Source organism: Panthera uncia, unplaced genomic scaffold (genome assembly GCF_023721935.1).
Source record: "Panthera uncia isolate 11264 unplaced genomic scaffold, Puncia_PCG_1.0 HiC_scaffold_876, whole genome shotgun sequence".
NCBI lineage: Eukaryota > Metazoa > Chordata > Mammalia > Carnivora > Felidae > Panthera > Panthera uncia.
The window spans coordinates 1-23,956 of NW_026060063.1; the positions used below are offsets into that span (position 1 = coordinate 1).

At 56.4% G+C, this 23,956-nt stretch overlaps 1 protein-coding gene across 3 annotated transcripts; it reads left to right on the top strand.

The window, feature by feature from the left end:
• Positions 1 to 6,470: 6,470 nt before the first annotated feature.
• Positions 6,471 to 17,830, top strand: LOC125918486 (angiotensinogen-like). Of its 3 annotated transcripts, XM_049624470.1 has the most exons (6): positions 6,471 to 6,565; positions 7,403 to 7,459; positions 9,990 to 10,851; positions 14,395 to 14,662; positions 16,282 to 16,426; positions 17,179 to 17,830. In XM_049624470.1, exons 3-6 carry the CDS (start codon positions 10,020 to 10,022, stop codon positions 17,368 to 17,370), a joined length of 1,437 nt encoding a protein of 478 aa, XP_049480427.1. In that variant the 5' UTR covers positions 6,471 to 6,565; positions 7,403 to 7,459; positions 9,990 to 10,019; the 3' UTR covers positions 17,371 to 17,830. The 3 variants fall into 3 exon arrangements, with proteins under 3 accessions (XP_049480427.1, XP_049480429.1, XP_049480428.1); XM_049624472.1 differs by lacking the exons at positions 16,282 to 16,426; positions 17,179 to 17,830 and adding an exon at positions 15,361 to 15,973; XM_049624471.1 differs by lacking the exon at positions 7,403 to 7,459 and having other exon boundaries at positions 6,506 to 6,565.
• Positions 17,831 to 23,956: the final 6,126 nt, after the last annotated feature.

Sequence of the window (23,956 nt, forward strand, 5' to 3'; positions counted from 1 at the left end):
AAAAAGAAAGAAAATAAAAGAAAGAAAGAAAGAAAGAAAGAAAGAAAGAAAAGGGAAAGGAAAAAAGAAAGAAAATAAAAGAAAGAAAATAAAACAAAGAAAGAAAAAGAAAAAGAAAAGAAAGAGGAAGAAAGAAAAGAAAGAGAAAGGAAAAAAAGAAAGAATAAAAGGAAGAAAGAAAGAAAGAGAAAGAAAGAAGAAAGAAAAGAAAGAGAAAGGAAGAAAGAAAGAAAAGAAAAGAAAGAAAGAGAGAAATCGTACTATTAAAAAGAAATTGTTCTAAATCTGAACCAGGTCAAAAGTTGATAGCCTGTTTTAGTGGCTACTTCTTCTGGGAATAATTTACGGTCTGGATAAAATGCTCTAGCAATTTTCTGATTTATTTTAATGAGCTTAAAAGCCCGGCATTGAAAATTCACCCAGTCGATGGTCACCCTTAGGAGCTGATTAATGGCCTTTAACCAATCTCGAAAAAAGTTGACGCAGACATCCTTTACTGTGTCCAACTTAACAATGATTGCTTCCTTATTTTTTCCCCAATAACCTGTCATTACCAAGAGCAAAATTTCTGCTGAGAGACCTCTCTCCACCTTGCAACAAGTCTGAAATGAACTTTGACGTGTGTTGGAACCTCTGAGACGCTGCTTTCAAATACACTAAAGCCTGTAATTGTGTGGCAGGGTCTCTCAGGACTGAAGAAATTGCGAGAAGGGGGGAATCGCTCCAAGGGACTCAAGGGCGTGGTTTGCAGAAGCTAGCCGATGGGGGGGGGGGGGGGGGGGGGGCCCGGGTCTAGGGAGCCGGTGAGCACTCAGAGGCGGGACGCTTTGGATGTTCCCTTGAGGCCAGGCCACCACCGAGCCATGTGGGGCCACAGACAAGTCACTTTTGAGGGGGACTTATCTATACAAGCAAATTAATTTTAAAATTATGTGATAGAATTACATCCCAGAATTCATGGGCCACCGTGAGAGGTAGTGACTTTTTTTTAATGCAGACTTAGCACGGTGGTTACAGAAGAGGCACTTATGGCTCTCTTGTCTAATCCGTGAATGCAAAGGTTCTTCGTGTTCTTTATTGTCAAGTGTGACATTACTGGATAACTTCCTACCCGCCGCAGCACATCGGTAGCGCCTCAAGCCTGTTTGTGTTGAGGCAGCACAGACCTTCCCGCCTCTGTAGTTCCCCGACACCACGTCGTCACTCTGGAAGCTGTGTCCTCAGTGGCACCATCTGGGGATGCTGGCTCCCAACGACTCACCAAGGTTGCCCTGTACTTGGTTGATGATGACAAATGCAAGGGGGCAGTCTGAATTAGAATCCTTTTTCTGGTCATGTGAACTTCACTGCTTGCAATTTCTTTTTTAGTTTATTTATTTTAAGAGAGAGAGAGAGAGAGAGAGCATTCAGGAGGGGCAGGGAGAGAGAGAATCCAGGCAGGCTCCCCACTGTCAGCGTGGAGCCCTCTGCAGGGCTTGAACATACGACTCACGAGATCATGACCTGGCCTGGTATCGGGAATCAGATGCTGAACCAACTGAGCCTCCCAGGCACCCCAACTGTTTGGGATTTTTATGGCATAAACAGAATAACACGTCTTCTAATCGTGTCCCCTCCTGAGCTCCATGGGCCAGACAGGAAGGGTGCGTTCCTAGAGCATCATCTCTTCCAGTGTTGACCTGCCTTCTGCACCCAACACCCGCAGGGAAGATGGGTGAAGAGCCATGGTATGAGGGCAAAGGGGGGTCTCATTGTCCCAAGGAATGTCCCTCCCTCGTCTGGCATGGCTGGAGACCACCCTGGAGGGCACAACGCCACTGCACTGATTTGAGGTGCATCGGTCAAATGGATCAGTTAGCAAGCCTGACTGGTCCAGAGCCTGTGGAGCATGTAGGGGGTGCATTCTGAGGGCCAGAGGCAGGGGGTCCACAAGAAGAAGGATGCCCACAGTCACCCTGAGAAGGATACATGGGACACAGGTGGATGAGAGCAGATACATGGACCCACACATGGCTCAAGCCCAGGGTTTGGCAGTGGCTCTTGGTAGCTCAGAGCCCTGAAGTCCCATGTGTGATTTGAGAGTTCTCCAAAGAGGAGCATGTCAGTACCATTCTGGCAGCCCAATCTTACGGGACCCTGCCCTTTAATGTCAGTGAAAGAAACTCGTGCCCGTCGGCAAGAGTGAGCTTATTAGCAGACTGCCCTCCGAGTCCTGGGATGCTCCATAGGCAGGAGTCTGAGAGCTACTCAGACATCTGGTCACCTCCTGATGCAACGTGGGGGATGAGTAGAAGGGGGGGGGGTTGCATTAAAGGGGAGAGTCAGGACAGAGACCACACAGGCTGTGGTCCTGTCGCCCTACCAGTCCAGGCACCAGAGGACTTAAGAAGGTTAAAAGAAGGTGCTCTAGGGCATAGTTGGCAGGATCTAAGGGTGGTAGTCTTGGGAGGCCCCTTCCGGTTCTATGGTCCCATGATTCACCTCTTCATGCCTTAATTTACCCACTGTTCGGGGCCATTTTGAAATAATACAGTAAAATGTATTTTATACATATTTTGGGTCCAGGGACCCTTCCCCAGACTTCACGAGTTTAATAAAAATGTGTGCACTATGGTTTGTCTAGACAGCAGATGTCCTCCTTCCCCTTAATACTGTGAAATAGTTGCTGTCCTTTGAAGAGCTGGGCTAAGACTCATGATCAGAAATTGAACTTCAGGGGCGCCTGGGTGGCTCAGTCGGTTAACTGCCCAACTCTTGAATTAGGCTCAGGTCATGATCTCAGGGTCATGAAATCAAGCACGGAGCCTGCTTGGGATTTTCTCTCTCTCTCTCTCTCTCTCGCTCTCGCTCTCGCTCTCTGCCCCTCCCCCCCCCAATAAAAAGAAAATAAATTGAACACAAGAATGACTGTGGTAGGAAAAGAGTAGCCATTGATGTCAGACAGACCTGGATTCACCACCTTCTTTCTGGGTGACATTTCGCAGATGGCTGAACCTCTTGGGGCCTCCGTGTTCTCTCCTTGGATGGTGGGCATGCTAACATTTGTATTGCAGACCTCTAAGAAGATGTATGCACCTGGCATGTAGCAGCATGTTAAAAAGAAAACCACGGGCCCCAAATGGTATCGCTTAGGCTAACTCGGCAAACCAAGACTGAATAGCTAACCTAACTGCAGTTTCAGCCTCCCAAGGACGCAACCTTTCGTTGGTCAACGTGGAGTCTTCTGGTCGACCCTAGGAAATTTACTCATAGACCCTTCCGCTCCCCTTCGGAGGGCAATGTTGTCTAAACAGTGAACTCCTTGCTAATAAATTCCTTTATTAGTTGTCTGTATGCCCTCTCTCTGCCTTCAAGATCTTTTGTTTGGCTCAGTGGGGCTCCCCTCTCTTTGCTGGATGGGATGCTGCCCGGCTCACGAATCATTGGGTCTTCACATTTACTTGGTAGAATTTTGATTTTTAACCAGCTGCTCAATCTAACCTTGTCCTTGTCTTGGTTATTGGTTTCATCATTCTCTCCGGGGCCTGAGCTTGGAACTTTGACTGATACCTGGCACATGGATGCTTGTCGCAGTTAGAGGACATTTGTAAAAGCGGAAGTCTGGGGGCACCTGGGTGACTCAATCGGTTGAGCATCAGACTTGGGCTCAGGTCATGGTCTTGTGGTTGGTGAGTTCAAGCCCCCCATCAGGCTTTCTGCTGTCAGTGCAGAGCCTGCTTCAGATCTTCTGTCCCCCTCTCTGTGCCCCTCCCCTGCTTGTGTTTCTCAAAAATAAATAAACATTAAAAATAGAAGAAGGAGAAAAAGAAGTCCACGGGTGCCTGGGTGCCTCAGTCGGTTAAGCGTCCAACTTTAGCTCAGGTTACGACCTCGTAGTTCGTGAGTTCGAGCCCTGCGTTGGGCTCTGTGCTGACAGCTCAGAGCCTGGATCCTGCTTTGGATTCTGTGTCTCCCTCTCTCTCTGCCCCTTCCCCACTCGCACTCTGTATCTCTCTGCCTCTCAAAAATAAACAAGCATTTGTTTTTCGGGTGTGGAGTTTGGTGAGCTCTTTATAGATTTTGGATACTAGCCCTTTGTCCGATATGTCATTTGCAAATATCTTTTCCCATTCCGTTGGTTGCCTTTTAGTTTTGTTGGTTGTTTCCTTTGCTGTGCAGAAGCTTTTAATCTTCATAAGGTCCCAGTAATTCATTTTTGCTTTTAATTCCCTTGCCCGAAAAACAAATAGCCCAGTGAAGAAATGGGCAGAAAACATGAATAGACACTTCCCTAAAGAAGACATCCGGATGGCCAACAGGCACATGAAAAGATGCTCAACGTCGCTCCTCATCAGGGAAATACAAATCAAAACCACACTCAGATATCACCTCACGCCAGTCAGAGGGGCCAAAATGAACAAATCAGGAGACTATAGATGCTGGAGAGGATGTGGAGAAACGGGAACCCTCTTGCACTGTTGGTGGGAATGCAAACTGGTGCAGCCACTCTGGAAAGCAGTGTGGAGGTTCCTCAGAAAATTAAAAATAGACCTACCCTATGACCCAGCAGTAGCACTGCTAGGAATTTACCCAAGGGATACAGGAGTACTGATGCATAAGGGCACTTGTACCCCAATGTTTATAGCAGCACTCTCAACGATAGCCAAATTATGGAAAGAGCCTAAATGTCCATCAACTGATGAATGGATAAAGAAATTGTGGTTTATATGCACAGTGGAATACTACGTGGCAATGAGAAAGAATGAAATATGGCCCTTTGTAGCAACGTGGATGGAACTGGAGAGTGTGATGCTAAGTGAAATAAGCCATACAGAGAAAGACAGATACCATATGGTTTCACTCTTATGTGGATCCTGAGAAACATAACAGAAACCCATGGGGGAGGGGAAGGAAAAAAAAAAAAAAAAGAGGTTAGAGTGGGAGAGAGCCAAAGCATAAGAGACTGTTAAAAACTGAGAACAAACTGAGGGTTGATGGGGGGTGGGAGGGAGGGGAGGGTGGGTGATGGGTATTGAGGAGGGCACCTTTTGGGATGAGCACTGGGTGTTGTATGGAAACCGATTTGACAATAAATTTCATATATTGAAAAAAAAATAAGCATTAAAAAAAATTTTTTTTAAAAGTCCAGCTTCATGGCACTCCTCTGCTTAGACATCTTCAGTTCCTCCCTCTTGTGGCATCGACTTTGATCTCTGAGCTGGTGTGCAGGCTCCAACCAGTGTCCTTTCTTTCCACATCACTCGGTCACACGCCCCAGACCTAGGGGTGCATGTGTGTTTCATCTTGGGCAGTTGGCTCCGATCCTGGAGAGTTTGGCCTGAAGCCCTGCATCCGGGGACACCCACGAAAGACTCGGCACCCTCGTGGTCCCTGGGGACAAGCACAGGAAGCAGCGGCAATTTTCTGTCACCCCTGCCCTCCCCTGTAGCACCTTAGGGGTGCAGGCGTCCCCCAAACAGGCTCCACGCTTCCCCACCTCTGTTCCCATCGTATAAACCTCTAAAATCCCTTCCTCAGCTTCTAAGTCCAGCTTATTTACCCTTCAAGTCGTGACTGAAATGACATTCCTGCCTGAAACCTTCCCCAGTTTGAACGGATTGTTCCCTCCTGTGATCTGAAAGCTCTTTGTCGGTGCCTTTCCCTCTGGCTGTATCATTGCTGGTGTCTAACCATCTCCCCAGCTAAACCACGAGTCTCTAGAAGGTGCTTCGGCTTGGTCGTGTGTTCCTCCCCCTGCCCGTCAGAGGGCCTCTCATGGAGCAGGTGCTAAAGGCTGCCTGAGCTGCTCAAGGCCATGGGGTCAGATGTCACCCCCGGGCTGCCCCTCCTTCCCCTGCCCACGGGGCTTCCAAGAGCACTCTTCGGGCCTCTTTGAAGCACACCCCAAACAGGGCTCCGTCAGAAGGCTTGGGTTAGGGGCGCCTGGGTGGCTCGGTCGGTTGAGTGTCCGACTCTTGGTTTTGGCTCAGGTCACGAGCTCATGGTTTCGTGGGTTCGGTCCCCACTTGGGACCCTGCGGACAATGCGTAGCCTGCTTGGGATTCTTTGTCTCTCCCTCTCTCTCTGCCCTCTCCCACTCGCGCTGTCTCTGTCTCTCTCAAAATAAATGAACTTAAAAAAAAAGAGAGAGAGAGAGAGAAGGCTTGGGTGGCTGGCCTGGGGTTGCCAAGCCTCAGGGCAGAGACACATCAATCACACCCCTACATGGGACGCTCCTGTGTTCCGGACCTGCAGCCCCAGTGCAGGAAAACTTCAGTAAATGTGTAACTCGACGGCATTCCAGCTCATCCTGTTCAGCAGTGAAAGTGTGTTATCGATCACCCTGACTTCCTGGAAGGAGTCCCTGCATGAGAGTCGCTCTGGCGCCTGTCCTCCGGCCCGGCCTGGCTGCCTGAGGCCCCCCACCCCCACCGCTGGGCCAAGTGATGTCACCCCCCCTCCTCCCCAGCCTGGGCACAGAACGCTCTGGGAACGGCGCCGTCCCCACCCCTCCCGTATAAATAGGGCCTCCGCGGCCCTGCCAGGGGAAGAGGCTGCCTCTGTTTGGGGGAACTAAAGGCGGAAGGTAAGCTGGGAGGCCCTCTCCTTACACACCCCTCCCTGTCTCTCTCAGGGCAGCTGAGTCATATGCAGGGAGGAGAAGCCGGTGGGGGGCCTCTGTGGGGAGGTGAAAAGAGCTGCTGAGGGCCAGAAGCCAGGGGTCCGTGCAGCACGGGGACATCACCATGGAAGACTCACAGGCGGCCTTTCCTCTCCTGTCACAGCAGACATCCAGACGTGGGGGCTGTCCTCTCCCACAGCACAACCCAGCTCCCATCAGAGGAGCCGTCCCTCCCCAGCAGAAGGGAAGAGAGTGGCCGGGTCCTCCTGCCGCCCATGAGCGGGGCTGGGGCCTCAGGGGCTGGCACAGGAGCAGAGTCATGGTGGCCTGGAGTCCCCTGGGTCCCCTGCCAGCAGAAGGAAGAGCAAACTTGCGGTGCAGGTGGCGGAGCTGGGGGAGGCTGACTCAGTTGGCCCCCGGGGCCGCGTCCCCACAGGGCTCGGATGAGGAGTGGCCAGCGTCTGACTCCCCGCCCCTCCCTCGAGGCAGCGCTGTCTCTGCGTTCAAGGCTGTGTTCTGTGCACTCATCACGCTGTACCCCCGAGCCTCGGGTGGCTCAGCCGTAAAATGGGACAAATGGCAATGCCTGGCCTTCCTTGCTCCTGAACCAGGGTGTATGTAAATCAAAAGAGCTAATCTAACGTGAGAGTGCTTTCTAAACTTTAGGATAAACTAGAAAGACAAAGTCTTATTATTTTGTTCAAGAGGCACTACAGATCGGTGCTGAAGCGTGTGGACTATGGCGTCTGGGGGGGGGGGGGGGGGGCCTGGGTTTGAATCCTAGTTCTGTCTCTCTGACAGAACTGCGTGACCTGTGTGGCCTAGAGCAAATCACCGGACCTCCTCTGCAAACCCGCGGTAAGTGCTCCATTGACAATTATGTACCAAGTACCTACGAGGTCCCAGGCGCATTTCTGGGACTGCGGTGTCCATGCATCAGCGAACAAAACCGAGCGAGGACCCCGCTCTCATGGGGTTTGCTTTCATGTGCAAAGGGACAGAACTGAAAACGAAAAAATAAACAGATACATGCTGCAGACGGTTACAGGGTGATCGGCGCTAAGGGAAAAGGAAGTAAAAGCAGGATCGGTGAGCCCAGAGTGTCAGGCGTGGCGGGGGACAGTTGCGGTGTGAAACGCGGGGTCAAGGAAGCCCCAGCAGGATGAGACGAGTCTATGGAAAGCCCTAGAACACCGCCCGGCAATGATAAGCATTGTATTAGGGTCGGTTGCCGATCTCACCATTTCATCAGGCCACGGAACCACGAGGAGTCGGGATACCTGGAGGAGGGGAGGGGAGAGGGAGGCTGAGGGGGAGGGTGGTGGAGGAGGGGAGAATCACAGGCTCCTGCTGCGTGCTGACTTAGGACCAGCCGGGGCAGCAGCAGCTGATCCCAGCTGAGAGCAACGACAGTGATCCATGAAATTGCTCCCCCCCAACCCCCCCCAGACGGTGCCGAGACGAGGCGGTGCAGGAGGGGTGGAGCAGGGAGGGGGCTGTGCTTACCTGCCTGGCCCCAACCCTGGACGGGGTGCCTGTTACTGCAAGATTTCTCCGGCACTCTGCTTCCACAAGCTTTCCTGATAACTCAGTGTGGTCCAGCTTTTCTTTTTTTTTTTTTAATTTATTTTTTTTGAAGGGGTGGGGAGGGGCAGAGAGAGAGAATCCCAAGCAGATTCCATGTTGTCAGCGTGGAGCCCGACTCGGGGCTCGATCCTACGAGCCGTGAGATGGTGACCTGAGCCGAGACCGAGAGTCGGACGCTTGACTGACTGAGCCGCTGGCAGGCTGACAGCAGAGAGCCCGACGCGGGGCTCGAACTCACGAACCTCGAGATCCTGCCCTGAGCCGATGTGGTACGCTCAACCAACTGAGCCACCCAGGTGCCCCTGTGTGTGCTAGTTTTGTATTCCAAACTGGTTTACCGCCTACCCTGGGGCCAAGAGGCCTCCAAGAGACCGGCAGTCTGGTCCACGTTTGGTTTTCGAGGGGAAAACTTACAGCCAGGGGCGCGTGAATGTATGAGTTTGCTTAGGGGCCATATCGAAGCCCCACAGACTGGGTCACTTAATAGACATGTTATCTCACGATTCTGGCGGCTACCCACCTGAGATGAAGGTGTCAGCGGGGCTGGCTTCTTCGGAGCCTCTCTCCTTGGCTTCTAGATAGGTGGCCATCCTCAGTCTGTACAGTGTCTTCCCTCTGGATGTGTCTGTGTCTTAATCTCCTCTCTCTCTTTTTTAAAGTTTATTTATTTATTTTTGATGGCGGGGGGAGAGTGCACAAGCAGAGGGTGGGGCATAGAGAGAGACAGAGAGAGTGAGAATCCCAAACAGGCTCCACACTGTCACCATGGAGCCCAATGTGGGGCTCAAACTCACGAACCGTGAGGTCATAACCTGAGACGAGATCAAGAGTCGGACTTAACCGACTGAGCCACCCAGGCGCCCCTGAATCTCCCCTTCTTAGAAGGACACCAGTCAGATTGGAGTAGGTCCCCACCCCGATGACCTCACTTCACCTAAATTACCTCTTTATGTCTCCAGATATAGTACATTTTGAGGGACTGGGATTTCAACAAATAGTTTAAAACATTTTTTGCCTTAATATCATGATACGTTATTGCCGAAAGTGGTCCCTTAAACATCAGCTTGAGTGTTTCCATATTATTCTCTATTAAACATATAATTATTGATCGAAGCAGAAGATCACTGATTAACATAACGTAAAAGTAATATCAGCCACTCATATATCCTTGGAGAGAAGTGCTTCCAGTATTTTGTGAAAACATTTGTGAACATTTTTACTTGATTTCATGGACGACTTCCCATTTCTATTTAAACTCTCCAGAGGTCTTAATCCCAAGACATCCCCACCGCTATAAAAATTAGACAAAACAACCGGGGCGCCTGGGTGGCTCAGTCGGTCGGGCGTCCGACTTTGGCTCGGGTCACGATCTCGCGGTCCGTGAGTTCGAGCCCCGCGTCGGGCTCTGTGCTGACAGCTCGGAGCCTGGAGCCTGCTTCGGATTCTGTGTCTCCCTCTCTCTCTCTCTCTGCCCCTCCCCCGTTCATGCTCTGTCTCTCTCTGTCTCAAAAATAAATAGACGTTAAAAGAAAAATTTAAACATTAGACACAACAAAACACAAAGCCCACCCCAAAATAAGCCCCGTGAGAGCGCAGCCCAGCCCACAGCGGCGTTTTGCACCTGCGCGGTGTCTTCCCCAGAGCTTTGAAATTTACCCCTTCTCTTCGACGTGTGTAGACTTCGATAGATTTCTCCTGGACTGAACGATCGCAGGGAATATTGGAACGGCTAAAAGTCTGGCTAGAGGGCCCCTCCACACCGAGTAGAACTGTCACCCCTGACAAGAGGACGTTTTTGCAGGGTCCGCGGAAGTGAGCGCCCCCGTCAGCGATGGCTCCTGGTGGTGCGAGCCTGAGGGCCGCCGTCCTCTGCCTCCTGGCCTGGGCCGGCCTCGCCGCTGCCGACCGGGTGTACATACACCCCTTTCACCTCCTCGTCTACAGCGAGAGCAGCTGTGAGCAGCTGGAGAAGTCCAACGCGGAGGCGCCCAAAGAGCCGACCTTCACACCGGTCCCCATTCAGGCCAAGACAACCCCTGTGGACGAGGAGGCCCTCCGAGAGCAGCTCGTGCTGGCCACCGAGGGGCTGGAGGAGGAAGACAGGCTGAGGGCGGCGAAGGTGGGGATGATGCTCAACTTCTTGGGCTTCCACATGTACAGGATGCTGAGTGAGTCGTGGAGCACGGCCAGCGGGGCGGCCATCCTGTCCCCAACGGCTCTCTTTGGCACCCTGGCCTCTTTCTATTTGGGCGCCCTGGACCCCACGGCCAGCAGACTACAGGCGTTCCTGGGCGTCCCCGGGGAGGATCAGGGCTGCACGTCCCGGCTGGATGGCCACAAGGTCCTCTCTGCCCTGCACACCATCCAGGGCCTTCTGGTCGCCCAGGGTGGGGCCAGCGGCCAGCCCAGACTGCTCCTCTCCACGGTGGTGGGCCTGTTCACAGCCCCCGGCCTGCGCCTGAAGGAGCCATTTGTGCGGGGCCTGGCTCCCTTTGCCCCCATCACCCTCGAGCGCTCTCTGGACTTGTCCACGGACCCAGATCTTGCTGCCGAGAAGATCAACGCGTTCACGCAGGCAGTGATGGGGTGGAAAATGAACAGCCCCCTGTCAGGAGTCGGCCCAGACAGCACCCTACTTTTCAACACCTATGTCCGCTTCCAAGGTAAGACAGACCCTGTGGGTGGGGTGGGCTCTACCCCCGGGCCGGTTCCAAAGGGTGACAGTTCCCTGCGACTGTGGCTGTAATGCCCAACATTTCAGCTCAGCAAGGGCCAGGCCTTGGAGAAGGGCAGGGTGGCGCATGTGAGGGAGCACCCAGGAGTCGCTCTCGAGGAGGCGGAACTATCGGCCCACCTACCTGCTGCCCTACTCTGTGCAGCTACTAAAGTACATCCTTCTACTTTTCTCATTCAATCCCCTGGCGGTGTGGTGGAGAGGTGTTGCTGCCCCTAGAGGAAAAAACAACAACGCAGTGGCCTCCTCAAGAAAGCACAGGCACGAGCGGGTGTCCCAGGACCCAAGCCCCCACCTCCCGGCCCTGGGGCCCAGCTCTACGCTCAGGAGGGAGGGGTTCCTGTCTCTTGAGAAGGTCAATGTCCATGCAAACATAGCCCGTTTGTTTGCTTAAATCCCTTTCATGTTGGGAGGGGCCATTACTCCCTCCTCCCCCGCAAAAAAATCCCTACGAAGGCAGTTCGCTCATTCAATATATAATCACGGAAGAGGTTCGCATGCGAGCTCCCCGAGTTGGGCGTCTCCGGGGGGGCCAGGCGGGAAGAACGCACAGGTCCCGACCCCAGGTTGCCTATTCGAGCCTCAGCAGGGCAGCTAGGTCCCACAGGCGAATGCCCAGGGTACAGAGCTGCAGGTAAAAGTCCCCGAGGAAGGGACCTGGGGGGCTGAGCACCCAGAGGAGGGAGGGTCACTGGGGAAGAGGACAGAGGCCTGGGGGCGGCTCGGGGAGCGGGGCTGCAGTGGAGAAGAGCAAACATGTGAGCAAAGGCTAGCGAGTTCGGGGCCAGGAACCAGGGCAAGGGCGGCTCTGTTTGGCCGGAGCTGGGAGTGAGCGAGTGTGGCTGGTGCAAGGCGGGGCCGGAAAGACGGGCCGGGTTCCGACTTGGAATCTGACGTTGGGAAGGCTGGCGGGTGTTGGAGCGGGCAAAGGGTTCTGTTCAGAGGTCGCCCAGGCGGCCTGTGCCATGTGCACTGAAGGCAGGGTGGAGGGGGGAGGGGGACTCCCGGAAGGCTGCTCAACGGGGCAGGCAAACCCTCCCGGGAGCATATGCTAAGGTAGTGGCTCTGCAAACTGAGGGGCCGGGGAGGGTGCGTTTGCGAGCCAAGCGAGCAAGCAGCCAAACCGGAGCCAGAGAGAGAGAGAGAGAGAGAGAGAGGTTTAACAGAGCATGGCTGCTTTCTTACTCTGAAAACATTCTGGAAGCCTGTAAACCGCAAGGGGGAAGGACCTCCAGCCTGTTCTGGGTGCAGGAGGAAGATGGCAGACCCAGGAATGCTCAGGTCCCAGTGCTCACAGGTCGTGGGAACAGAGTCCAGCACTGGGGCCATCCAGCTGAGCAGGGGAGGACAGAGGGGACTCGTGGGCTCAGCTCGCCATTCCTAAGAGGAGCCCCAGGAGGAGAGCTCACTGAGGAAGTCGTGCCCCCAAAAGGCGAAGCTAGGGAGCCACAGGTGCCAGAAACGGGGACTCATTCTGGAAAAGCCCCCGTGCACGCATTCACATGATGGGGCTGGACAAGAGGGGAGCGAGGAAAGCCACGAAGAGAAAAGCAGAACCGCGCTCAGGACTCCAACGCCCTGGACGGTCACCCAGCCCCACCACATCCCCGCTTCTGATCTCCCTCCCTGACCTTTCTGTGCCTCAGTTTCCATCCAACAGAGACGCACCTGTCCGCCGCGGCGCGTCCACTTACGTCTTGGGAGCTCTGTGTTCCCCTTTGGCAATGACGTTCTATTACCGTGACCTGAGCGGAGGTCAGGTGCACGTTCCCAACTGGCGAGCACTTGGGGGCTGGGAGCCCGCGAGCTCCAGGGCGCCATTTGCCCAGGCCCTGCTGTCATCCCAAGCTGGGTGCTGGCCCTGACAGGTTCCACGACGCCAGCTGACTTAACCTTGAGGGATTTACTTAACCTCTGGACGAGGACGGTGTGCTGTGCTTTTCAGATGAGCAGACGGGACCGGGCAGCCGCCTCCGGTGCAGAGTCTCACGTCTTTCTGTCTTGGTGGGAAAAGAGTCAGTCCTTTCTTCCCCTGAACTAACGAGTCCCCTGCCAGACCTGGGGGAGCCTGGGAGGAAGGACACCACGGCTTGTCGCTCCTGTCTCCCCAAGGCCCGACTACAAAGGGGGAGGGAGAGGCTGGGTCTGGCGGTCCCTTCTTGCCAGACCCAGGCCCTGGGAAGGCACCCTTGTCCTTCCAGCCCCCGCCCCTCCACTTCAGAGACCTCTGTTCCCAGAAAAGGGAGCCGTGGCTTTTGAAGCTGCCTTTCCTCAGACCCCCAGCTGCTCTGTGACAGACTCACCCTTACCCTCCCCTCATTCCCCCAGAAAGAACCCCGACGTGGGCCACTCACGGTGACCGAGGAGACTGCAGGGGGGAGGGGCTGTGCCAGGGGCTCCGGTCACAGGGAGGCCCCCAGGGACAGGGCCTTCGGCAGGCGTCTGTCCTGTCTCCGAGGACAGCTGAGCCGGGTGGCAGCTCGGTTCTGCCACCACGTGCACAGCCCTGCGGGAGCGAGGGCACCAGAGAGGGTTCACCGCCCACCGGCGAGGCCTGGTGCCAGCTTGCACGGAGCGCCTCTGCTCAGAGCCACTGGTCGCGCCGGGTCGTAGGGGTGTCCCTGGCAGCACAGGGGCCCGAGACGTGGAGCCTTCGTGACAGGAGGTGTGTGCTCAGCTCCGCGTCCTAGGACTTGAGAAAGGGAGTCTCTGTCACCGCCGGCCCTGCTCGCGGGCTGGAGAGCGAGCATGCACTGGGGGCGTGTCGGGCCGTGACCCTATTCTGGATGACGCGGTGATGGTGGATACAGGTCACTGCATGTCTGTCCAGACCCGGAGAATGTACGGCCCTGATGTCAACCACGGGTTCTGGGTCATGACGATGTGTCCGTGTCGCTTCATCAGCGTCAACGGACGTCCCGCCCTGGTGGGGGTGTCCGTGGGGCGGGAAGCTGTGCGTGTCGGGGGGGTGGGGGGGGGGGGACACACAGGAAATCTCTATACCTTCCTCTACCTTTTGCTGTGAACCCAACAATTGAATTTGTCAAAAAAACAAAAGAAAAAGAAAGTGAGCACGGCAGCCCACAGGCTTTGGGCCAGGGCAGATCTGGGGTGAGTTAGTCACTCAGTCGTGGTGGAAGGTGCCTAAATTCTCCGCCTTCCTTTGTGGGCCTTAAGGCGACAGGTGTAAAGTCCCAGGGTGGCACCTGGCGGGTGCAATGTCTTCACCGCTGGCGGCTGGCGTCACCGCGGTGATCTTGCAGGAGGAGGACTTGAACGGGCCCCTGGGGCCGTGGGGCTGGTGATGCCCTGGGCGGGGAGAATGCCCCCCTGCCCGGGCTGCGCTTCCGGGATCTGCCCTCCAGGCCTCGCCCCGCCCCACCCCTGCTCAGTGGCGCCCTCGGCCGGAGCCCACCCGCCTGCCCCTGCCCCAGCTGACCCTTCCCCTCTTGTCTCCCGTCCGGGTCCGCAGGAAAGCTGAAGGGGTTCTCCCTGCTGGAGGGGCTCCAGGAGTTCTGGGTGGACAACACCACGGCAGTGCCCGTCCCCATGCTTTCGGGCACGGGCACCTTCCAGCACTGGAGCGACGCCCAGAACAACCTCTCCATGACCCGCGTGCCCCTGGGCAGGAGCGCCTGCCTGCTGTTGGTGCAGCCGCAATGCATGTCGGGCCTGCAGCAGGTGGAAACCCTCAGCTTCCAGCACAACTTCTTGACGTGGCTGAAGAATCTCTCTCCCCGGTACGGCTCCCGGGAAACCGCCGGCACCTCTGGGGCTGCTCCCCCTGGAAGCCGGGGGTGGGGGGGCGTGGGGGGGGGGGGGGGGGGGGGGGGGGTGGGGGGGGGCAGTGAGCAGGGCAGGCCGGGCGGCCCCTGCTGTTCAGGGCTGGAGGGCCTGGGCATCCCCCCATCACCCCTCCAGCCATCCACTGACGTGGCTCTCGGTTTACCAGCTTCTTCCGGGAGCACGAGAGGTAATGGAACCGGGGAGCACGCCTTCCTCGGGCTTGTGCTCACCCGCTGGTTTTGGATGCCCGCGTTTCAATCTGCCCCTTTTGACGCCACCCCCCCCCCAGCCCCATCCCCCCCCAACACACACAATCTACTGCAATCCAAGAGCTTGTGGGGGGCCGACTTCCCAGAAGGGTTCGTACCCTTCCGAGAGACCCGGGGGAGGGGCTTTTTCTCGAAGATGACCTTGACCCCACAGGCCCCCTGGTTTGCTCCGCTCCTGCGGCGGGGAAGAAAGCAATTCTCCGCTGGGGGCGCTACACTTGACCTACCACCCAGGCGCAGGGCAGTGGGGTCCAGAAATCTGCCCCGAGACAGGCACTCGGGGAGGGGGGTGGCTAGTGGCCTCCTGAGGTCTCCTTTCTAGATCATTTTTGGTTGTGGTGGGTGGTAAACACCTAACACTTACCACCTGACCCATCTTTTAGGTACACGGCTCAGGGGCACGGAGCACATCCACACTGTTGCGTGGCCCTTACCGCCACCCATCCCCAGGATCTTTCCCTCTTCCCAGACTGGAACTCTGACCCCGTTAAACACTAACTCTCCATTCCCCCTCCCCCCGCCCCTGGCCGCCACCTTTCTACTTCCGGTCTCTGAATGTGTCTATTCTAGGACCTCAGAGGCGTGAAGGCATAGGGTATTTGTCCTTTTGCGACTGGCTTATTTCCCTTAGCATCTTGTCCCCAGGGTTCACCCACGTTGCAGCCTGCGTCAGAATTTCCTTCCTCCTTGAGGCTAACATTCCATTATATGGATGGACCGTGCTCTGTGTATCTTTTCATCCATCAGCGGACACTTGGGCCGCTTCCACCTTTTGGCTATCGTGAATAATGCTACTAGGGACATGGGTCCACTGTCACCTCTTGTGAGGGTTTGGTACGTCACTGGAAACATCCATGGGCTCTCAGGGATGCCAAAGGAAGGTCAACTGAGCTGATGTAAGGAACGTGCCCACCGCTGAGAGTGACAGGACATCCCTCCTATCTCTCTCTCTCTCCCCCCACCCCCCCCACGGTGGGGGGTTTCTATGTCAAGGACACCACTGAAAGGTAGCTAGTAAGACAGGATGCATTATTTCAGAGAATAGCATTTTAAAGTTCTCCAGGTGATACACCTTCGGTGCAGCCAACCTAAACCCAGAATGGAAGCATAGACTGTCCACAAACACCCAGAGAGCACCGCTGTTAAATGTATGCCCTTCTCACCGTATTCCCAAGGACATGGAAGTTTTTTGTTATGTTTGCTGCTGACAAACTTTCCCCAAGATGGCCTAGCCGGGTGAGGGGGGCCCAGGGCCTCACGGTGGGGGCCACCGGGACCTCCCTAAGTGTGTGTCACCCTCCCAGGACCATCCGCCTGACCATGCCCCAGCTGACACTACAAGGCTCCTATGACCTTCAGGACCTGCTGGCCCAGGCCAGGCTGCCCACCCTGCTGGGTGCAGAGGCGAACCTGGGCAAAATCAGCGACGACCAGCTCAGAGTCGGAAAGGTACCGTGCGGGAGGTGTCTGTCTGTGTCGGAGCGGATTCCGTGGGTTCGCAGAGTGGGAGGCGTGGACAGGAGGGACACGGGGGAGCTCCCGGGAGGCGGGCGGGGTAGGAGATGAGAGCATGGCCAGGTAAGTGTGCACGCAGGGTAGGAGAGAAGTGACCAGAGCCTTCTAGGGCTTTCTGGGGACAGGTGGAGAGCATCGAACCCTTCCCCACCATGTGTTCTATGGCTCTGCCCAGCCTGGCCTAGCCTCAGGGTCCCTCCCAGATCCTACAGCAGGGCCAGGACTTGGGCCATGACAGTGAGTGCCCCTAGGCCCAGTGCCAGCCCTGCCAGAGGGCCACCTGCTTCAGGGAAATGCTTGGTGGTAGGCAGACTGTGGCTCTGCTGCCTGGAATGATGCACCTCTGCAGCGGGGCCGCCTGGACGCTCTGCTGGGGAGAAGAAGGGCTGCGGTTCTGGCCTTGGAGACCACTGTTTGGGGGGCATGAACCCCTGTGCTACGTGAGTGGGATGAACCGAGCACAGGGGCCCGCAGCCGAGGGCCCGGGGTACCCGGTGGATGGCAACAGCAAGGTGGGAAGTGGAGGGACTCTGGGGAGGAGCTGTCGGGTGGGTTGGGCCGAGTGGGGGTCGTCTACACCGAGGGGCGGGGCGTGAACGGTCTGGAGAAACGCCCTCCAGCGACAGCACTACATAGCTGGGCCCCGAGGGCCTTCGGGAGCCGTCCCAACACCTGCTGCCTTGCAGGTGCTGAACAGCGTTCTTTTCGAACTAAAAGCAGACGAGGGAGAAGAGCCCACAGAGTCCGCCCAGCAGCCTGACGGGCCCGAGGCCTTGGAGGTGACCCTCAACAGCCCGTTCCTGTTCGCCATTTATGAGCAAGACTCCACCGCCCTCCACTTCCTGGGCCGCGTGGCCAACCCGCTGAGCGCGGCGTGAGGCCTGGGCCGCCACCGAGCCGCGGCTGTCACCGTGAGCGACAGGCACACAGTAACGCCGATTTGTCACCCGTCTTCCACTTTTCCTTCCAGTGAGTCAGTGCGGAACGGGAAGGAAGCTGTTTCTCCCTGGTAAACGTGGCACTGTGTATCATGAGCAGCGGAACCTTTGGGAAGAAGGCCTCCCGGGTTCTTAGGTTTATCTTGGGCCACGTGAAGGGGGGGCGGTGCCAAGAACCAGAGTTTATTAGCACAGGACGACTGTTCAGGACAAAGTGTGAACAGACTTAAAACCGGTTCGTGAAACCAAAAACTGCTTTCCTTTTTATCAGAGAACAGAAATCGGGCTTTAAAATTATACAGCTTTCACGGCCCTGGGTTTATACTCGGTTACGGAATACGAACGCACGACCTGCATACGGTCTCCACGATGCCTTAGTTTTTTGTTGGTTTCTTGGTTGTCTTCCCCAGGATGCTGTGATCTTGGAAAAACACAAGCGTCTGAATTTGTGTTAGAATGTTAATACCACGGCTGGTCATCCCTTGTGTTCTTAATAAACGTCTTGCAACAATACGCAAAAGAGGAAAATTCTTTTCACTCTGCAGCAAAACAAATACATGCCGTTTAGCTTAACAGACCGTACAAATGCTAAGTGCATTCAAGGGCTTTGAGCCATATTTTGGATGGCACTTCCCTGGAAGGTGTGGGCCGGTACTTGGCCGTCATTTGGAGAGGTTTTAGATGATGCTTTATTCTGGACGCTTCCATTCCTAAATGGCAGATGGGCATGGGGGGGGGGGGGGGGGGGGGAGAGGCCCCATGCCGCGACAGGCAGCTGCGAAGGAACGGGGCAGGTGGGCACCTCTTCCTTTCTGGGGACACAGGGTCGGATCGCTGCTCCCATTGCCCAGGGACTGGAAGACAGAGAAATGAATCCTTCCATCTGCTGAGTGTCTCTGAGAGGGTTAGACACCCGCGTTCCTAAGCTCGGGCGGGGACTGGGGAGGAGGTGGGCACCTGGAGGCCCACACTGTTGCTGGTAACAGTGAAGAGTGAAGATGCTTCCTGATGTGCACAAAGCCCCGTCTCCTCCTCCCTCCCACAGCTGCTGAAGTAACCAGGCAGGCTCCGTAATACGGTAACCACTGACGACAGCTGCTGGACAGTCACCGGGGGGTAAGAGTGGGGATGACGATTTCAAAGGCGACCCAGTTCTTTCCGGTATGCGCTTTCAGAGGTGTAAGCAGAAGCATCCCGTGTTCTGCTTGAGCGGTGACTGCGCTGCCCACTGGTACCCAGGCCTCGCCCACCCCCCTTCCTGGGCTTCGTAGCCACAGCCCAGGGCACCGTAGCCACAGTCCAGGGTGCTGGCGCCAACTGAGCACGTGCTATGAGAGGCAGGCCTGCTCCTCTGATTGAGGCTCGGACCGAACAGGAACACAGAACAGGAATGACGCCCTCCACGCCCCAGTGTCCCTCTCATGTTCCCAAGCGCCCTGCCAGACTGGAACGCAGCTCCCTGCTCTGATGTCAAGGTCAAGGGGACAGCTGTTCCCCCCCCCCCCAACCCCCCGCCCTTCTGTGGCAGTGGCAGGCACATGAGAGGCAGCATTGGTGGGTGCTCGGGAACATGGGTGCCAGAGATGGGCGGGCTGAGCAGGAAGCCCAGACCCAACACGTGCTGGGACCCGGAGCAGGGGACATCACCCCTCTGGGCCGCGCTGCCCTTCTGTGTAAAGTGGGAAATGCTCGAACAAATAAAAGAATAATAGCAACCATGTCAACGGCAGTCAGTCCACAGTGAAGTCAGGACCTCTACCCTGTCTTAAGTCCTGTTCCATAAACGTACAGCAGGCAAAGCGTCCTCCCCTAGAGCCTCCGGAGGGAGCACTGCCTGGCCAATAACCTTGATTTCGGCCAGTGACAACCATCGTTGACTTCTGGCCTTAGAGCGGTCAGGGAATAAACTGGTGGCAATGTGCTATGGCGGCGAAAGGAAACACTCAGGCACGTCTCCTATCCGGCACTGCTGGGGGACCCTCAAGGCTCTCCCCCCACATTCCAACCCCTTCAAGAGCTGATGGTCCCCCCATCCATTAAAGAGGATCACTGGCCACACAGGGACCAGCTGGGACCTGGGGGGCGGAGGAGGTGAAATGTCCCAGGGGAAGCTTCTGGGAGGGGCCTCGAGTTCGCAAACCCCTCCCTGTCTTTGAAGCTGCGGGTGAAGATCTCAGTGCCTGGAGACCTGCCTCCCCTTCCCCAGATCAGCCTCTGCTCCCTGACCACACAGGGGCCCCCGCCTCATGGCACACAGCTATGGACGGCTGCTTTGAGGCTCTAACGCGCAGCGAATGAGCCCGGGTAAGAGTTTCCCCGCAAATATCAGTACCTCACCCGGTGTCAGGCTGAGCGACAAGGGCCCCGGCGGGACAGGCACAGCAACAGCACCCGTGCTTTGTTTGGTCGCTTGGAATAGGCAGCAGTCCAGGAGCCCTGTCGAACTGTGGGTGTCGCTGGGGGTCCCCCTGTTCACTGCTGGCAGGGACTCTGTCCCCCCAGCCCCCCGGCCCAGCCCCGCTTTCACCTGGGTTTACTTCCCATCACGCTCTGCCCTCCCTGGGTCTCTCTTCTCAGAGGTCCAGCGGGGGGGCAGCAGCTGGCATCCAATTTCTCACTGGTTTGGGCTTTTGGAAACGGCCACTGGATGCCAGGTCTCGGGGGGGGAACTGGAAGTTGAGGAAGCAGGAGCGCGTTAGAGAGTCACGACCCAGGGCGCCGGGATGGCTCAGTGGGTTGAGCGTCCCACTCTTGATTTTGACTTGGGCCATGATCCCAGGGTCGTGGGATCGAGCTCCACATTGAGCATGGAGCCTGCTTGGGATCCTCTCCCTCTGCTCCTCTTGCCCACACGCTCTCTCTCTCTCTCTCTCTCAAGAAGTAATAAGCACAGAGTCTCATGACTCCGTGTGGCCCTTGGTGCAGAATCTACAGCCCCACCCAGACCCCGTCCTCAGCATCTGCTCCGTCACCGGGAGCCCAGGAACGCACACTAGACTTTCGGGTCAGGGTTGAGGCCGGCCCGGAATCTGCGCTCCCAGCCACAGGCTTCGAGAAGAGCCGGGGCCACAACCGGCAGCGCCCCCTCTTGGATTCCCGCTCTCAGGGGGATGCCACGTCTTCGATCTGAACCGGAGCCGTGGCGGTTCGCCTCGTGAGTCCTAACACAACCGCAAACGAGAAACGGTCCATCTGTGTGCGCGCCATGGGTTCAGAGCCGTTCCTCCGACCCCGTCCCAGCACCTCCCTCTCCGCGCGGACACACACTTGTGAGGTGCCCAGGGCCAGCACGGAGCCCCAGGCGCCACCACCGACGTCCTCCTGATTCGTGCACCGTGGTTTTGAAGTCGTCCCCAGTGACCTGAGGCAGCACCGTCCCGCTGCGGCTGGGGGAACAGAACACGGTGCGATCCTAACTTTGTTTTAGAAAGCGACTGGCCGGGGCGAGCACATTTCTCCCATTTCTCCCACCGAGCAGGCTGCTGGGGCTGGAGCAGTTGCTAGGAGTACCCAGTACCCGGTTGCCAACGACCCCCTGCTGTTCTTTGTCCTCGGCTCTTTTATAAACTGGGAAGTGGGTCAGGATGTTACCAGGATACAAAACACCACCGTTTGGCAGATTACTTGACGCCAATATGTTAATTATGGGGGGGGGGGGGGGGGGGTCTGTTTCTCCGAAATCTTTCGTCACTAAGTTCCAAGTCGTCCTGGGCTTGCAAAGCGCTTCCCTGGAAGGCCGGTGAATGATTCGGCAGCTCCTGTCCCCTCCGGCCTCAGGTTTCTGCTCAGGACCTAGAGCTTCCCACGGCCCACCCACCCAGGACGCTCACCAGATCCCGAGCCTGTACTGAGTTCAGGACCTGAACACGAGTTTTGCCGGATCCGTGCGGCGACCCCCAACCCGAACAGACACGAGGCTGCCGAAGACAATCCCGCTTCAGAAGCTCCGAGTGTGAAGCGTCCTCTCCTTGCTGCAGAGACACCGACGTGGGTGACCCCCAGGTGCTGTTCCGGAGCCCGCTGGGACGCCACATGGCACGCAGGATGCAAACCACTTTGCCTTTCTAAAATCTGAAAAATTCTAGGCACCGAAACACGTACTGAAGGTCTGGGACAGGTTTTGGACTTGAGGACCATCCCGTGTGGGTTGGTTTGTCTGTTTGGTTCCTGATAGAATTCACTTTTTTTAGCGCAGTTTTAGGCTCCCAGTAAAACCGAGCACACAGTAGTTCCCATATGCTAATGATAGGTTAGATGTCCGGTGTCCTAAAAATCCTGTGTGTCCCACCTGTTCATCCCCCACAATTCCTGCCACCACTCGTCTTTCTCGATCTCCGTAATTTTGCCTCTTCCAGAAGGCCGTAGAGCTAGGATCTACGCGCAGCCTTTTTGGATTGGCCTCTCTCGCTTAGCAATATGCGTTTAAGATTCCCCCAGATGTTTTCATTTCTTCTCAGGACGGAACGACATCCCATTGTCCGGATGGACCGTTTATTTATCCGTCCATGAAAGACAAGTTGGTTGTTTCCAATTTGGGGCGGGGGGGGGCGGGTGGGCAGTGATCCGTGTGCAGGTTTTTGTGTGGACACAGGCTCGCCATGTGGTTTTTAAAGCTGCAGGACGAGCAGACGTTCTGGGTGCCTCTGAGAGGCTCTCACAAACACCGAGGGTGGTGAATGTCAGTGACTCGAAACCTTGGGGGGGGGGGCCGGGTCCCACAGCCCACCTCCCTACATTCCATGTTACTCTACGCTTCCGTGGAGTTACCTGCAAAGTTACCCTCTGAGGCTCGCTGTGAAGCTTTGTTAAGCGGGTCCAGACCAGCCTTTGGTTTAGGCCAATCTGGTGCCGCTCCTGAGGCCGATCCTTCTGAGGGCGCCGCTTGTGGCCACTGTCAGAGCCTTTCCATCCTGCCAGCGGGAACACGCCGGGGTCCCCTGAGCCTGGAGGATGATTCTAGCCGCTCCTTTCTAGGACCGCTTTCCTTGCCTTGATAGCCTCCTGCCCCACCAGCGGCTAACCAGCACCCGGCTATACAAAGTGAGCCACCTTCCTCTCCATACTCTGCCCCCCAAGGTCTAGACTCCTTCCCCCCCCCCCTCCACCCCCCCCCCCGCCGCCTCCCCACTCCAGACTCTCTCACATCAGAGTCACCGGCTCCGGGTCCCCCTGTGCCTGGGCCTGGACCCTGGGCTGTCCACACACAGCCCACCTTGTTTCCCTTCTCTCTGGGATCCTACACTGCTCTTGTCCAGCGTCCGCACGGTGCCGTTTCAGACGCTTGCCTTGGCGTTCAGTTGTTTAAGGCGGGACAGAGATTCAGGTCCTCGTTACTGGGTTACTTCACAATCAAAACGCCACCCCAAAGACCAAGAACACGTTTCAGTCCAACATTGACGAGAGCGAGGGAAAGAGGAGAGGAGAATCTGGATTGTTCTGGGACTCCGTGTGACAGGGGCGACGGGGCGGGTGGCGCGTGGAGGCATTTCTCAAAGTCACGGGAAGGTGTGACTTCCCGTGGTCCAGACCGGCCTTTGCCGCCATCCGACAGGACGCCCGGCGGCTCTTCAAGAGGGGTGGGCAGTGCCGGCGAAGGCTCGCCCGGGGCCAAAGACAGCGTCTCCTTCACAGCTGCCTAACCTGAGGTGGTGGGAGGACGACCAGGGGAGGCCGGCGTCCTCTCAGATGGTGGAGGCTCCACCTGGGATGTCTGGTGGCTGACGAGGAGAGGTCTCTCTCACGGGTGAGGATGCCACGCGCTGACAACGTGAACGGTGCCTTCAGGTAAGAACCCCCAACAGGCCTTGCTTCAGAATCCCCCGTTCGCTCGGGGCGCCTGGGTGGCTCCGTCGGTTGAGCGTCCGACTTCCGCTCAGGTCACGATCTCACGGTTTGCGGGCTCGAGCCCCGCGTCGGGCTCTGTGCTGACAGCTCGGAACCCAGGGCCTGCTTCGGATTCTGTGTCTCCCTCTCTCTCTGTGCCTCCCCTGTTCCTGCTCTCTCAAAATAAATAAAAACATTAAAAAAAAAACCCAAAAAACTCTACCGTTAGCTTGACATCTGAAGTTCGGCACCATTCTCCGGTTCTGAAACATGAACTTGAGCGGGAAGGTCAACGGGAGGGTCACGTGGACGCCCATTATCGCACCGCCAGGGCGGCTGCTGTCCTTAAAGCTCGACGCTGGCCTCCTCCATGCCGGAGGTCCGGGGCTGCTCTGCTTTAGCCCGCGAGGCATGCGGACCCAGGGGCCCCCTTTTCCACAGGCAGGTTCGTGGCTGAGTGGCTCTCACAGGGCAACTCCACAGAGTAGTTCCAGGGAGCTGCAAAGAAATACTGGCAAAGACCCCCAACAGGACACCGGGGTGTGTAACTGAAGAAGCTCTAAAATTTGCTTTTTTTTCTCTTCTTCCTGGACACACAGCTAGACCCATTTCCAGCCCCTGGAGCATGCGGAGCTCTCCCCGCCGGGGCCGCGGGCCCCCCCCCCGCCCCCGGGTGGCCCTCATGTGCTTTTCCTTTCCTGGT